At 42.6% G+C, this 14,621-nt stretch overlaps 1 protein-coding gene across 2 annotated transcripts in view; it reads left to right on the top strand.

Annotated features, from left to right (window-relative positions):
* Positions 1 to 14,529, top strand: part of LOC149910659 (tribbles homolog 2-like) — a 31,123-nt gene extending 16,594 nt beyond the window's left edge. For both annotated transcript variants that reach the window (XM_090115933.1, XM_090115928.1), the window contains exons 4-5: positions 12,206 to 12,397; positions 13,045 to 14,529. In XM_090115933.1, coding sequence (XP_089972059.1) covers positions 12,206 to 12,397; positions 13,045 to 13,375 — 523 coding nt within the window. In that variant the 3' untranslated portion in view covers positions 13,376 to 14,529. The remainder of the gene's footprint in view (positions 1 to 12,205; positions 12,398 to 13,044) is intronic.
* The last annotated feature ends 92 nt before the right edge of the window (positions 14,530 to 14,621 follow it).

Raw genomic sequence — 14,621 nt, 5'->3', positions numbered from 1 at the left:
ATTTTAAATGGTTATGTATTAAGAATCCGGCTATTGGCCTCCAATCCAGTGGTTCAATGTCAGTTGCGCAAGCGCCGCTCTTCCGCCTTCGTCGCGTTTCGACCAGGAACCATCTATTCCATTCAAATTGATAATTTAACGTGATATGTTCACGTGCGACTGAGACGGATATAGCAATCAATCGATTTGATTGCGTCAGATCTGATCGGCTGGGCAATTAGTGATAATGACGTCACACTTCTTTGTTATTGGCCAAATTCTATACTATTAATTGAATAAATACAATGCCAAATAATTAATTTAGTTTAGTTCGACGATTATTTCCTTTAGAAATACGTATACATTTTTTGTTTATGTTACTTCTTGACTTTTCCTTGCTTCGATATATCCTCTATTATGTATTTTATATTTATCAATATATTGCCAATAAGGTAGAGGTCACACGTGACTGTGTCCGCGTTGTACGTCAATTGTTTTTTATTCCTTCATATTCACTTGTGACTCAGACCTGTATTATTTATTCTGGGCCTGTATCCTTCATGCATTCGTATGCAATGAGATATTTTAATTATTTTTTTTTTAAAACCTCGACTACCTTCCTAATATTTTTGTAAACAAATAACATTCAATAAGAAATAAATTGAATTTTTACTTTCCTTTAAAATATTTATTACTTTCAATTTGGAATTAAATTGACTAAAATTACCTTTGTTGGAGGTCTTTAGTATACCTTTTGTAATTACGCTATTGGTAATTCGTTAAAGTGTCTCAAGAGGAATTTAGAACGGAAAGGAATAATTATGTTAATTCTTAACTAAACAATGTTGAACGGATCATCTTAGTCCATTTTCACTCCTAACCTTAATCCTAACTCGCCTTTCTTTACTAATTGAATGATAATTGAGTCGTACGCAAACTGCTTACAAACATCCTCTTTAACTAGTCCTGAATAAATAATATTAAAAATAATTTTAGTGGAATGTAGACTAATACGGTACGTATTTAAGTGTTAACCATCTGCCATACAATTATTGGAACTCATTTAATCCGGTAGTGGTCCCGTTACATCCGGTGTACGAGAGCACTTGGTGTTCATACGTAATTCCCCCCCGATGCTCAAAATTCGAGAGGCCTGGGAACGAATCGGAATGCATTATAATAAAATATATAAGTTGCAATTAAAATCGTTCGCTAAATTGTTGCATTAACGAAAGTTTGAACGGAGACAGGACGTATCCAATTAAAATATCTGTACACGGTCATTGGTCTTATAGCTTATCAATAATGTGAAGACACCTAGTCAACATTTAAAGGTCACACAATCTGCCTTATCTCCGCGATAACGGCGGTAAGGTCGTGCGCTATGCCGCAACGATCAACATACAGCTCATGCGTTCGTATATGGCGTCGCTTTTGAAACCTTAATATCGAGCCATTCATAGCGAGACTGGGACAAAAAAGTCAAGGTGTTCTAATTGTATTGTTAGAACCCGTATCGGGTTAATCTTTCAACAATTACCTGAGCGAGGTGACAATACGTAAGTTTTTGTAGCGAACTCGCCAATTCTGTACAAAATTCAGCAGATGTTCAAATAAACAAACAGCTTTGCGATCTCCTACGCATGATTTATCGTTCGGTCTCTTTGCTGAATCGATGATGGGACGAGATGCGGCTTTTGTGCAAGAAACTTCTATTCACCGCGAAGAATATCTGCTTTTCCGAAGACAAAAAGCTGCACATGCAATTTCTACCTGCGGACGCACGTGTTCAATATTCGCATTCTATAGGTGACACCATTCATAAACTCGAATAACCTGCAGTAGTTATTGTTCAGAAAGATAGAAGGTGCAATTTCCTCTGATACGGCAAGTTCATCAGGCCATAAATTTAATACCCGAGCTTTATAAACTATTTCTTGTGTTTATTACGGAGCGAGTTCGAAATTCATACGGCCAACGATTTAAAATCACGAGCTCGGCCAGTGTTGCTTTTCAATAATTTGGAAAGGTCCGTTGGAAAGTTAAGGACAACGCACACAATATTCTTTGTTTGCACACCTGATGACAACTCTATCTGGCTGCACACAGCGCGACATTCGATACAACTTAAGGTCAATAAAGTTTCATTACTATCACACGGCGAATGTTTATTCAAATGCACTTATAACCAGTCTTCAAGTTTGGCTTTCGACATATGCTTCGAGGTCAATATTTGCTGTTTGTACTATCGTTTTCTTCATACGATTCGGTCCCCTTCATTGTTTTTATCGCCGGTCGATACTCGGCGCTATATCTCGTGAAAATGAAGCAGTTATTTCCCTCATTCATTCGGAAAACAATTGAAAACTCAGCTCAATAAATGCGCCAGCAGGATATTACGCGATCAAAGTAAATTGCTTTTGCTGTTATTAATTTTGATAACTGGGATTCGATTCGTTTCTCTCTTTTGTAACAAAGGGAAGCCATTGTATTTAATTTACTGTAGTTTCGTAGTCGGACACAAAGCGTTTTAGTTGGCGTGGAAATTAAATTTTCAATTGATAGGAATCGGCCGTGTGTTTTGAGGCTTGCGTCGATTTTTTTGTGTGGACATGTGCTCGGCCATCTGTTCGGTCAGATTAGAATAGTTTTTTGAATTCTTACCTAAAACATGTTATCATATGAAAAAATGACACGCAGCACATGGCGGGTCGAGGACTCGAAGCCTACCTGCCTTTGTTCCTCTCACAATGCTTCGCAAACATCTGCCGCCGCCTGCGCTCGTGGTTGTGTGCTTCTGAATGCCTCCTGCTGATTATTTTTACCTCTATCACATCATCAATCATCTGCTCTTAGCATTCGCTCATTGTATGCATTGGCATAAATTGTAGATTGCCTCGAATGATGAGTAAGTTATTCTTTCTTCAATTGTAAAATTAAGAAAATAATCATGGAGTAATATAACATTAGCAATAGTTGTAATGAAGCAACAGAAAACCGACTTATCCATTTAATATGCGGTCTATTTATTACATAAGTCGTTCGAGGTCGCGGATTGCGTTGCAAATACACAAACTTGTTCAACCATTACAATATATTTTAATAGCTCTCATAAACGTTCAATTATCGGGTTCCATAAATATTTTTAAAACAATGTTCACAAAGGTGCGTTTATTGAAGCGTTCTTGAGTGTGCAATGTTAAAACAATCGAATTGTTCAATACGGTACGATAGGAACAATTAATCGTGTGGTCCGGACTCCGGACGCTGCGATGCGAGTTGCGAAACAATCGGCCGTGTAGTTGCCAAACAGTTGTGCGCTACCGCTTTTGTAATACATCTGGATCGTTTTGAAACTTATTAACCTGTTTGTTTTGCGCTCTATTTTCTGTACTCGCGAGTTTCAAAAGCCCCTCAAAGGACCCACTCATTGTGCTCCGTTCGAGTGCCCGGACAAAGAGACGCACTAACGATTGAGTTACTTTTGTTATGCGAACATTAATTAAACAAAAGACGCTTGCTTCACAATTTGTGACCAGTTTTCGTAATTGTCACGGGCAGGTGAATGAATTACGGCGTCGTTGAGTGGTTATAAATGGGCCCTAAAAGAGAAATTAGGACTCATTCATCAGTGACATTGGCAGACTCTGCGTCGCCCAAAAAAGTTACAAAAGGTAATGAACAAATGCAGTAAAGCCGTGCAGTTAGCTCATAGTAACACTCGGTTTCGGAGCGGTGTTTTGCCGCAACAAATCCTTGATGGAACCTTAACCTACTTGGATTATTACACGCCGACACCGGACGCCGCGAGCGCTGCAACCGCTTCATTTTTGTTTTATCACTTCTAATGCAGATATGTGGAATGTAATATGTGAGGCTGTCATATTCTATCCCATTGTGTTTTGCATATATCACATCAATTATTATTTATCGCTTTATATAAATAGTCCGATTTCAAAACTCTTTGTTAGCCACAATATTGTAATGTACACTAATCGTAAAACCACTGACATTTAAAATTGACCGAATAAAAAAAGTATATAAAAATGAGAACGAACCTTTATTTATAACGTCAGAAGCGTTCACATTATGGTTTAATCGCAGCGCTTGCACTTGGATGAGATCACCGGCTATAAAACGATAGCCTCGTTTTATCGAATATTTTCTCCATTGACGTAAACGCCACCTCGTGCCAATGATGTTTTTTACCGTGGCCTAGTGATCCGATATGCCAATGTCAAAACTGTCATAAGCCTGTATGCGCGTGTTGGTTTATTATACGCCCACACTGTTCGATTATAACGAGAGGAAAATATTCAATGATAGTTTGGAATTTAGATAGAGCTCGTCCTGCTATCATCCGAATATCGTTTGCAAGTTGCAACGTGACGACTGACGACCCCAATACTAGGTCAAGTACAGCGGTGCTTTGCCGTTCATTGTGAATGCCCCTCGCTCGAATCCGCGCCCGTGCCGTAATGTGCGTTGCGGCCTCGAGATGAACTTGACATATCAAAAAACATGTTTTTGTAAAACATGCTATTGAAGTCCCGGCACTTACATCAACCGCCAGCACAGCGAATGTGTCAACACATAGCATTACCTAACCGCCTGCAATCTGCTCGATGTAATTCTGTCGATAACACACCTCCCTTAGATGACACGTAACTTTCCGTGCGAATCTATTATATCACGCTAGTGCGAAATGTACTCCCGAGCGAGGCGAGGTCGTCGCCCGCTGAGGCTTTGCGGACTCGATGATATACGGCTAATGGTCGAGTACGTTCACCGCGTTAGAAAACCTACTTCAGTTCCGCGCTTTCTTTATTGCATCACCGCAATGTGCCGTTTCGTCCGCACTCTCTTCCGCCATGCTTGTGCAAGTCGACTGCCGTCTACACTCGAAATTAAAAAGTTCTGCTATTCATTTTGTATCTCTGTTACGTTAATTAAAAACATCTAAAAAGTTAACAATTTTTCCGCATCGCATTATATCTTTCGCTCGACTATGGCAGGTGAACTTTCGCAAGTTCAGTGACCCTTTCGCTTGCATCCGCGATGGCCGGCATTGTGATATAACGCTCGATTTTATTTAATTTAGAAATGAATGTTTCCGCACTTTCCAAATTACATCATTGCGTCTAGAAAAAAGTAATCGCGAGGTGAACGACCGAGTTCGTGGACCGCCTCTTACGCCGATCATTGCTTAGGTATTCGCAAGAACATTGATCCTTCATGATCTCATCGTGACCGAATGGGAGCGACAAAAAAGTTAACTACGCAGTTTATGAAGATTGACACTGAGCCGGTTCTTCCTTACGAATCGTGAATTCAATCAAAACTTTCATCGGCCTAGTATCATTTCTCTCGGAACGGTATCGAGAAAGTACCGCTGATGTGCCAGATTCACGTTTTGCAATCGCTTGTACACAAGCGGTGCCACTTCCCGATTCCCAGCGAGTCCTCCACCGTGGCCCGTAGGTGTTGCAACAGGATCGCCGCTGTTTGTTTACGAGGCGCGGCCCAATGATATTCGATACACGTCCACGATTCACACAATCGTACGGTGTTTAAAATTCCACATCGTGAGGCCTATGAACTTTCATGTTTTGATCCATTTTAAGTTCCTACGATTAACGATTGCGAGCCCATCGATTTAATACTGATACGATATCATAGCCGATATAGTAGGACTTGTAAAGGGCTCATAGTAAACAATCACTTTTTTTGTGAAATCAAAGATGAAACTCGTTAAACCAGTCCCATAAGAGTACGCATATTTTTCAGCACATAACGGTAGAAACGGGTTCTTGATTCGTATATTTTTCTTTTTTTTATGTGCGATCCTTTATTGAGCGTTCTATTTATTTACAATCTGAGTAATTTGGTGTGTTGACGGAATAACATTATTCCACGATTTCCTCGTATTGTTTCTAGTACGAGTAGAACCGTTCCTTTGTTGTAGTTGTAAAGAATTTATAGGTTCTACGAACAGTATAATATAATGCCACGTAGCGACAATTACACCTCTATAATGAGTTCTTAACGCATAGCTGCCCAGGGAATGGAATACGAAGGAGTCGGTCGTGTTCGCTCAGTAATGCATAAAACGTAAGGCGATTTCTGATAATTTAATCGAATCAATCACGGTGTAAGTTTCTGCGTGTCTTATCGCGTTGACCTGGCTAAACTCATGCCCTACGTCATGACGTCGTGCGTACCCCGAGTTATTAAAACCATTGTACCGATTCGACGCGATTCCAGATAACAATCGTACGTATTAATAAAAGCTATATTGTTAAGTTATCGGAGGGTTAGTTGTTTGTAAATATAGTCAAGTGCCACTTTATTTTTGAAATATTGATCGCAATCTCTTAACACTTGTTTATAAAAATATATTAAATTTCGCAAGAGCTGCGATGTCTATCTGCATACGTTCCATATAATTCCAGTTTGTGGTTGATGTAATCTAGTGTATGAAATTACTATTTTTAATAACTTTTGCTATTAAGCCTTCTGTAATATTTTATGCTGTCCAATAATTTTATTCAAAGTTGCGCTTTTAAACATCCATCGAGTGCAGGTGTTGTGCATAGCGAAGCAAAAAGTAAAAGAGTACCGCTGGTATAGTTAAGAATAATAAAACTAGTTTCAGATGATCTATAAATATTGTAATGTATTCGTTCACTGGCACAATCCAACGCACAGTGACATATCAATGCAAACAATAACTGTTACATGTATTTGTAACATTTACATTTTCGCAATAAATACCCGATGATAAGTGAGAATAACTAACTGAATTGTGCAAGATGATCAAACATAGGGCAGTCATTACAAAATATTTGGTTAATATCGGAATGCCAGCTAAATAAATAAACAAAATATGGTGAAAATATTATAGAGGTGGTGTCGATAAGATAAGAGTGCACGCCGATAAGCTAACCTTCTATCCGAATTGATTAAACGCATATTTGGAGCTGTAATTTGAATACGATCCAAAGGAAATTATGTATTCGTAGACGATGAAAATGTGATTAATTATAACACATTACGAGACATGAACATGTAAATATATGAACACACCGACAGAGATTAAACCTATTTGTCGTCCCACGCGTTTCTGCAACCACGCGGTAAATGTTATTTCGTAAGGCGAAATCGCAACATCGCTTATTTTGCGTTTTCGAAATGACTTCGTCATCCGTACCTACAACTTTTTGTGCTTACATATGTACTATTAAAAAAATGTACACCTCTATGTCATAGAAGTAAATAAATACGTGTGTATGTTTGTAATAAAAGAAATAGGTACACGTGAATGAAATATATGAATCGTATTAGCGTGATAACACAAGTGATAAATGCATTGTTTCACCTTGCCTTGTGCAAACTGCATTATGAAAGAGCGTCAGGAGCGACGCTCAAATACGGCGCGAAGTACACGCAAACCGTTTTGCAAATCTGCCACTGAGTTACAAAACTTAAGGATTACTCAAAGGCTCCGTGTCAGGAGAGCACCTTGGCCCGTCCATGCACGCATATTAATCAGCGGCCGAACCATTGCATCGGTTGTATATTGTTTATTATTTTACCATATTGAAATTCTCGCAACTGCAGTTAACAAACTGTTTGTAATCCCGTATTGCTCGATCCGCAACCACGCTCGTTACTTACCTATTGCAAGCTCTTGCAATGTGCTGCAACTTGCGAGACCATATTTACTGTTGTGCTTTTATATTTCAAACGTATGAGCTATAGAGGTGAGGAGGAAGGCCACGCGGCCGTGTTTCGCATTTCCGATTTGAAATAATGACGAGGAAACGATTGCAGACCGAGACAATAGTTGATTCCGGCTGCGTATGAGCAACGGCGGAAACTGGGTAGGCGCTTGCGGATGTGGATTTACTCTTTTATTTATCGGGCGATCTAGACCGCATCTGTCGGAGGACAAACACACGCAGCTGCCCTTTATGGTATTCTCGTTTGCGACCTCCATATATGAGAGTGCACCGCGCACCTGTCGCCAGCTGTTTGCTCTTTGTAATTACATCGTAGGTGGACAAATACCTGCATTTTGCGGTTGCGTGATGAGAAAGTTAATGCAATAATCTTTCACACGAACGCATTTCTTCTGTGACTGACAATTTTCACTGATGACTGTAATTACTCGTCTGCAATATGGGAGTATCTGTTTTTATCAGTTTCTCAGCACTCGGAAAACTCGTCACAAACGTAATAGTGTTATGAAAGTGCATACGTAAACGTATTAGTAAGCAGGTTAGCTGGCAGTTCTTACTGTAACATGCCGCAGTAGAGAATTCCTACAAGAGTTACGCGAACGATTGCAAAACATTTCATAATAGGATCTTCTTTTGCGACCTCATTTACTTTTTACATCGAGCGTGTGCGTTTAATATAGACCAAGAGAAACATTTTTTTATTCGACCCTCCGAAACATATGCACTGTGCATATGTTTTACCTTTTCGTGTACGCATGACGAAATCGCAGTGATAAAAGACAGTTATATCGGGAAGACGTCAATGAACGGAAGTATTTTCACGTGCGGTGACATACCGCCGATCGTTTATCAAACTTGCGCAAGTGCAACGACTTGCCCAATCCCTACACTGGGTTATGCTAAACGAAACGGTCTGTGTGACGGCGCTCGTTTCTAGGTATTCACGGGTTTGACATTTCTGTCGCAAGCGACGGCTACGGTTACCGCGGCTGCTTTCTACGGTGCCACTCTTTCTCCGTTACGCCGATGCTCGATTGCAAAACGCGGAGGTTGCGCTTTCTTCGTTCGCGACGTCGGAGAAATTGTTGCGCCACACCGCGGCGTACACCGACCCCGCGTTAGAAAGTCGAACGTTCACCGGATTTAACAGACCCGGCCACGTAACGGTGTAATTGTTGCGATTCGAGATGCGAGATCGATGGGGTTTGGACACTTTTGCGTAAACGCATTTCGGGCTTTCTTTTCTTGCATAAGTATCGCATAACTGATCGAGATTGAATACGGCTTCGACGTCATAGCGTGCGCAGTGACGAGTCGAGCAATCGGTTACTTGCATAGGCACTAGGGCGAGTTTGCGCAACGGGCTGTGGAGTGGCGCCCGTTCCGCAGTCCGCAGTTGCAACACGGGATATTTCGGCGGCGCCTTGGACGGCCGCCCGAACTTGCAACATGCCATATCGCAACGGCTCATAATCCATTGTGAGTTGTGACACGCTAGTGGCGCGGACGTCGCCCGCCTGCCAAATACGGCCCATAGAGGAACGCCGCGGTTGCGCTATCCGATCTCCTCGCCTCGACAAATGTCAACGCCGCGCTCTGGCCCATCACCGCTGCATTCGATTTTAAAACTAAAACAATTTTGCAACCGATGTTCACATTAGCGTTTTCGCAAGCGGCCCAGCGCTCGGTTTCAAAACGTTCGCCTTGCGTTATCGCGGCTCCGATAAAGCGAGCTGTACCAATGTTTATGCGGTTTTGAGACCTAAATTCTGGACTCGATAGTGAGCATATGTAGTAATGTGAAGTCGGAACAAAATTTCAAACGTGAAATTTCACAAGAATTTGTCATTCGACTGAACACCGAGCTTAGTCACGTGTGTCAGAGAATTAAGTGCTCTAGATAAAGCGTTAAAGTTCGAAACATGAGCGTTATCAATCGAATAACATGGAACACCCGCGGCAAAGCGATTGCGCCACGGACGACTGTATATGTAATTGGGTATGGTCGGGATGGTTTCCCAATGTATCCCGGCATCTCGCGGCCGCGGTGTGGTAACGCGCTTACGACACGACATGTCCCTACAATTCGGGTTACGAAAACCTATGACTAACTATCGCTGGGCTCCGAATTGCCCGCTTTGAAATACCTATTATATATTTGTAATAGTGACATTCAAAGAGCTGTACTCGTTGAGAACATTCGGTATATCGTCCACGAGGCGATAGCCAGGGCGAGTTGCGCAAACGGTCGCCACTGCGATATAAAGCGAGCAGGAAGTGCATGCATGTGTGCTGCATCTGTGCGCGGCTGCCATTGTTTGTTACGAAACTGTCAGGGTTGAGTTGAGCAATGGTGGCAGTTGCGAAACTTGCTCCGGCGCATCCCGCTAATTGTGGGCGATCTCCTACACTATCTGCGCTTTACATTACGCTATTTTACACGACAATAAAGCTTATATAATCCCTTTCCACACACCACATGACGAGCTAATGATACTCGAGGCATAATATAAACATTAAGATTCTCTATATATCTCGAATAAGAAATGTTCAATTACACGCTTGTAACATCGACGAAACATTATTAGTTAACTTCATTGCGAAGCAGACGTGACTCAACGCGGCCGTGTAAATGTTTATATTGAGAGGACGTCACGATTTGTAATTAGAACTTTCTAGACTTTATTTTTCTCATGTTTATCTCAAGATTTCCTGAATGGATATGGATTAGCGAGAAGTAGTAACATTGTCGAAACGAGGTGAATGCGTCGAGTAACATTAGCAGGGCGACAGGTACGCGGTGGGCCGCTGGAGCGCGCACGGTCGGCTGTCCTTTCGCGGTCTCGCGCCCGCGACCACCGAGAATCCTTCGAGGCCACGCCGCGCTCGGAACACGCTCGGAAATCCGGCCAACCTTCCGACTGCGTTACGACACTGTATAACTTATGTACGCGTTGCGAAATACGAATCGATTGCAACTGCAGACATCGCACTTTAGCCTTGCCGGTGTAAGGGATTTAATTAGGATCATTGCGCAGTCGACGCCTAAAACTGATACGAGGACTCCCGCTCCGCTTACTGATGTATTTAAAAGGGCTCAGAGTAGACGCCACCCAGTTTTTCTTATAGTTCCCATACTTCTTGCTTCATTTAATAAATAGCAAATTTTAAACGCTCGATGCGAATATTTGCATCATATATAGACTCGTTTGAAACTAATATAGCCAGTACGCAATACACCAATATTTCAATTATTTTGATATCAGATTTTCGTTAGTGCGCGCGTATTTCACGATAGCTGCAGAGTTGCGACAACGTAACGAGGCTAACCTTTAGATGAAGCGGCGAACCATATTGTCACGATCACTTAATAAATATGTTAATAAATCAGTACCTCTTTATCTAGTTTACGTCAAAGCAATTACAGTAGTTTAATCGTGCTTGCGGTAGAGTTTGAGCCGTGTCAACTGCGCTCCCTTGAAACACTATTTGTCAAACGGATTTTGTAACTTCGCTTTAAGCAAACCTGATATTTATTGCCACCAGCCTTCGGAATACGCAAGCTCGTATCGTAACTTACTCGATCCTTCGCAATCAATACTGGGCGCCGAAATCATTTTGTTTAAGATTATTTTCTGAAATAGAACAGGACCCCTCTTTAAATTAATTTAACTCAACGTTCCCCTCAGAACTTTATACGAGGCTAAAAATATCCTCCACATTAATGCACGTCGATTCCACGGCATCGGTGCGCCCATTGTGCACCTGCCCATATTCCTTTACCGAAGTACTCGATAATTATTTTAACATTACTTCATTATAATATGAGTATCGTTACAGCGTCCTAGCAAACTACACATCTTTTCAAACATTGGTATGGTATCGTTGTTTGCAATTAGTTCATCTGAGTCAACATTTAGAGTTCAATAACACTCCCTTAGCAGCAGGAAGTTCGGCTCGTCCGTGTCGTCACTCCTTATTGGAAACATCGATTCACATAGAACCGTACACTGTTTCGAATTGTGCATTAAATGCATTTCGAAACGATGCGGCGACTTGAAATACGAGGTCGCAGTGCGCCTATAGCCCGTGATGTGATGAAACAAAACCTATTGCGTCACTGAACGGCTTTATGGTACGCCATGTAATTATTTACATGACATTATTGTTAAACGCACAACGTGAAAACATTTCGCAACAATCACCCCGATGTCCATTAATGTGGCGTTTTACTAATTAGTCATAAACGAATCGCTAATAGCGGCCGGGCCTTTGAGCACAAAGGATCCATTACCCGCCGGCGACCGCGATGTGCAGATATTATATTATGATAGCGGCCGAACGGCGATTTATATAGGTCATCGTTCATCGGACATGCATCAAATTAATTAACGGTCGGGTTCAATGAATTCATCTCTGCTAATTTGTAATGCTTCATGTAATACGAAATTCGCAATAACTCAAAATTTGTCTCTTTGTTACAGAACAACGTTAAAATTGGAATCGTTAGAAGATGCGGTGGTGCTCGACGACCCCGAGGAAGATTTACTTCAAGACAAAAGAGGGTGTCCCGCGTACGTGTCCCCCGAGATCCTGAGAGCCCATCGGACGTACTCCGGCAAGGCGGCCGATATGTGGTCGCTGGGCGTCATCCTATACACCATGCTCGTCGGAAGGTAAGCGCTACATTCCCGCATATTATTCAAACTAGTCTAGTTATTTAAAATTCAAATCGCTCGTTTGTCCTTCGCATTAGAAAATATTTGGGTCAGTGCAATAAAATGTGCATAAATAATAAACGAGGGCAAGGGGGTGGGCGTCTTCACCTGCGAGCGTGGGACTTACCGTTTTTCGAGATCGCAAGGGTCGGGCGACCGTTGGCGGCGGGGGATGATCACCTGTCGGCCGTTACGCGCCAACGGCCAGCAATTATATCACCCACAATACGTCTCTCGAAATCTTCGCCGCACCTGCCGCTCATGTGGCGAAGACGTTGCCCGCCGGCACCTGCCGCGCGATCCCTCGCCTCCCTTTCGCCCCGCGCCGCAATTTAAATTCGAAATTCGGGATTTCGCCGCAATCGCCGCCCTCACCTGTCGCCGGAAGGGTTCCGTCGATTACCTGAGTTTTTGTTTCGCGCATCTGCCCGCTCCGAATGACAATCGTCATTAGCCCGGCCACAAAAACTCGCGTCTCGACTTATCTTCGACGTTAATGAGCTCCATCTTAAACTTCGGTGCCTCTACCTGATCGCAGAATCGAGTATAGTCAAGACGTATGTTAAGTTTCGTATGCATAAACTAATAGTGAATTTTAATTGCAGGTATCCGTTCAACGACTCGGAGCACGCGTCGCTGTTCGCGAAGATCTCGCGCGGCTACTTCGTGGTGCCGGAGTGCCTGTCGTCGCGCGGCAAGTGCCTGATCCGGTCGCTGCTGCGGCGCGAGGCGGGCGAGCGGCTGCGCGCCGCCGCCGCGCTGCGCCACCCGTGGCTGGCGCGCGAGCCGCGCCCCGACCTGCCGCCGCGCGCCGCCGCCGCGCTCGACCGCCGCGTGCCCGACCTGCCCGACCTGCCGCGCCTGCCGCACCTGCCGCACGTGCCCCACACGCCGCTGCTGCCCCCGCTGCCCCACCTGCTCGCCGACTGCCTCTAATGCGCCTCACACGCGGCGCGAGACTCAGTGCAAGCGGCGAGGGCCCAGGAACTAGTCCACTCGCGGATGGCCGAGAGGCCTGGAACTCCGCAGCGACGTTCCGTTCCATAGTCGTCCGATTCGCCCACAATGTTTGTCTTTTATCAACAATGTATAATATTAATGTCGTTTTTATGAACTCGTTTTCCAAATGTATCGTGAAGTTCGGAGCGCCGCCCGGCGTGCAGGCCACGCTCCGGCGGCCGGCTGGCCCGCGCTAACTGCTAATGTAATTATTCGTAACGACACATAAGTGAGACTGATAGCGTTCGCTTCGCGCGCCGCGGCGAAGCGAAGCGAAGCGTCACGTAACTATGCGGCGATTCCTTAGCGGCGAGATCCGTCGCGTTGAGCCGCGTAGCGTAAGAGTAGTGTATATTTTGTATTTATGAAAGTTTAAAGTTATATCGTGTAATTGTGATCTCCACCGATGTTATTTAGCGATTACTTGATTGCCATTAATTATTTTGTTACGCAGGAGCGATGTTTCTTTTGCGAGACGATCGGTTGCTTCCATCATAGAGATATTATCATTATATTATTTAAAAGTTTCGCCTTGTATCTATTAAATGTGATGTATTCGGAAATCTAGATGCGAAATTATTATTTTTGTTATATTGAATCTATCAATGGAACTTTGTTTTTATAAATTGATTCGCACCACCACGTACCGAATAAGTTTGTTGAATTTGGTCTGTGCCATTTATTTAATTTAAAACTTATTTATTGTTGTGATTGACGTTCGGGGGCGGCACTTCTTCCTATTAAATTATTGACCCTTTTGGTACTTGGTGATGAGTTTTTATTGAATTTTGTAAATTCGAAATCAAATATTTTTATTGACTCGATCGATATCAGTAATGTTTCGTTATCCAAATTTATTCACTGTTAATTTAAATGTGCCCCGGTTTCGGGGCAGCTGTGAAATTTTCATGTTAAAGTGTAGCTTTGAAGTAGTCAAGTCTTTCAGATTGAAAGCGCGTTGTACAATAATAGTCTACTGTAAAATATACTATGTTAACATTAATTTATACAAACTGTAAATAGAGCTAAGATATTATAAGTATATCAAAAAAAGGAGAAATGATAGAGGGAATAAATAATTCAAAAAATTATATGGCACTTTTATTTTTACCATTATCGCCTTACCATATCACCGATGTCAATAAATTTCCTTCCAACACAAATAAGGAAAACAGAAATAAAG

This window comes from Colias eurytheme, chromosome 2, assembly GCF_061535395.1.
Source record: "Colias eurytheme isolate Ceu_HAF_F1 chromosome 2, ilColEury1 Martin Lab GWU primary, whole genome shotgun sequence".
NCBI lineage: Eukaryota > Metazoa > Arthropoda > Insecta > Lepidoptera > Pieridae > Colias > Colias eurytheme.
Note: the sequence above shows the minus strand (reverse complement) of the source record. Positions and strands in the feature narration are given on the sequence as shown.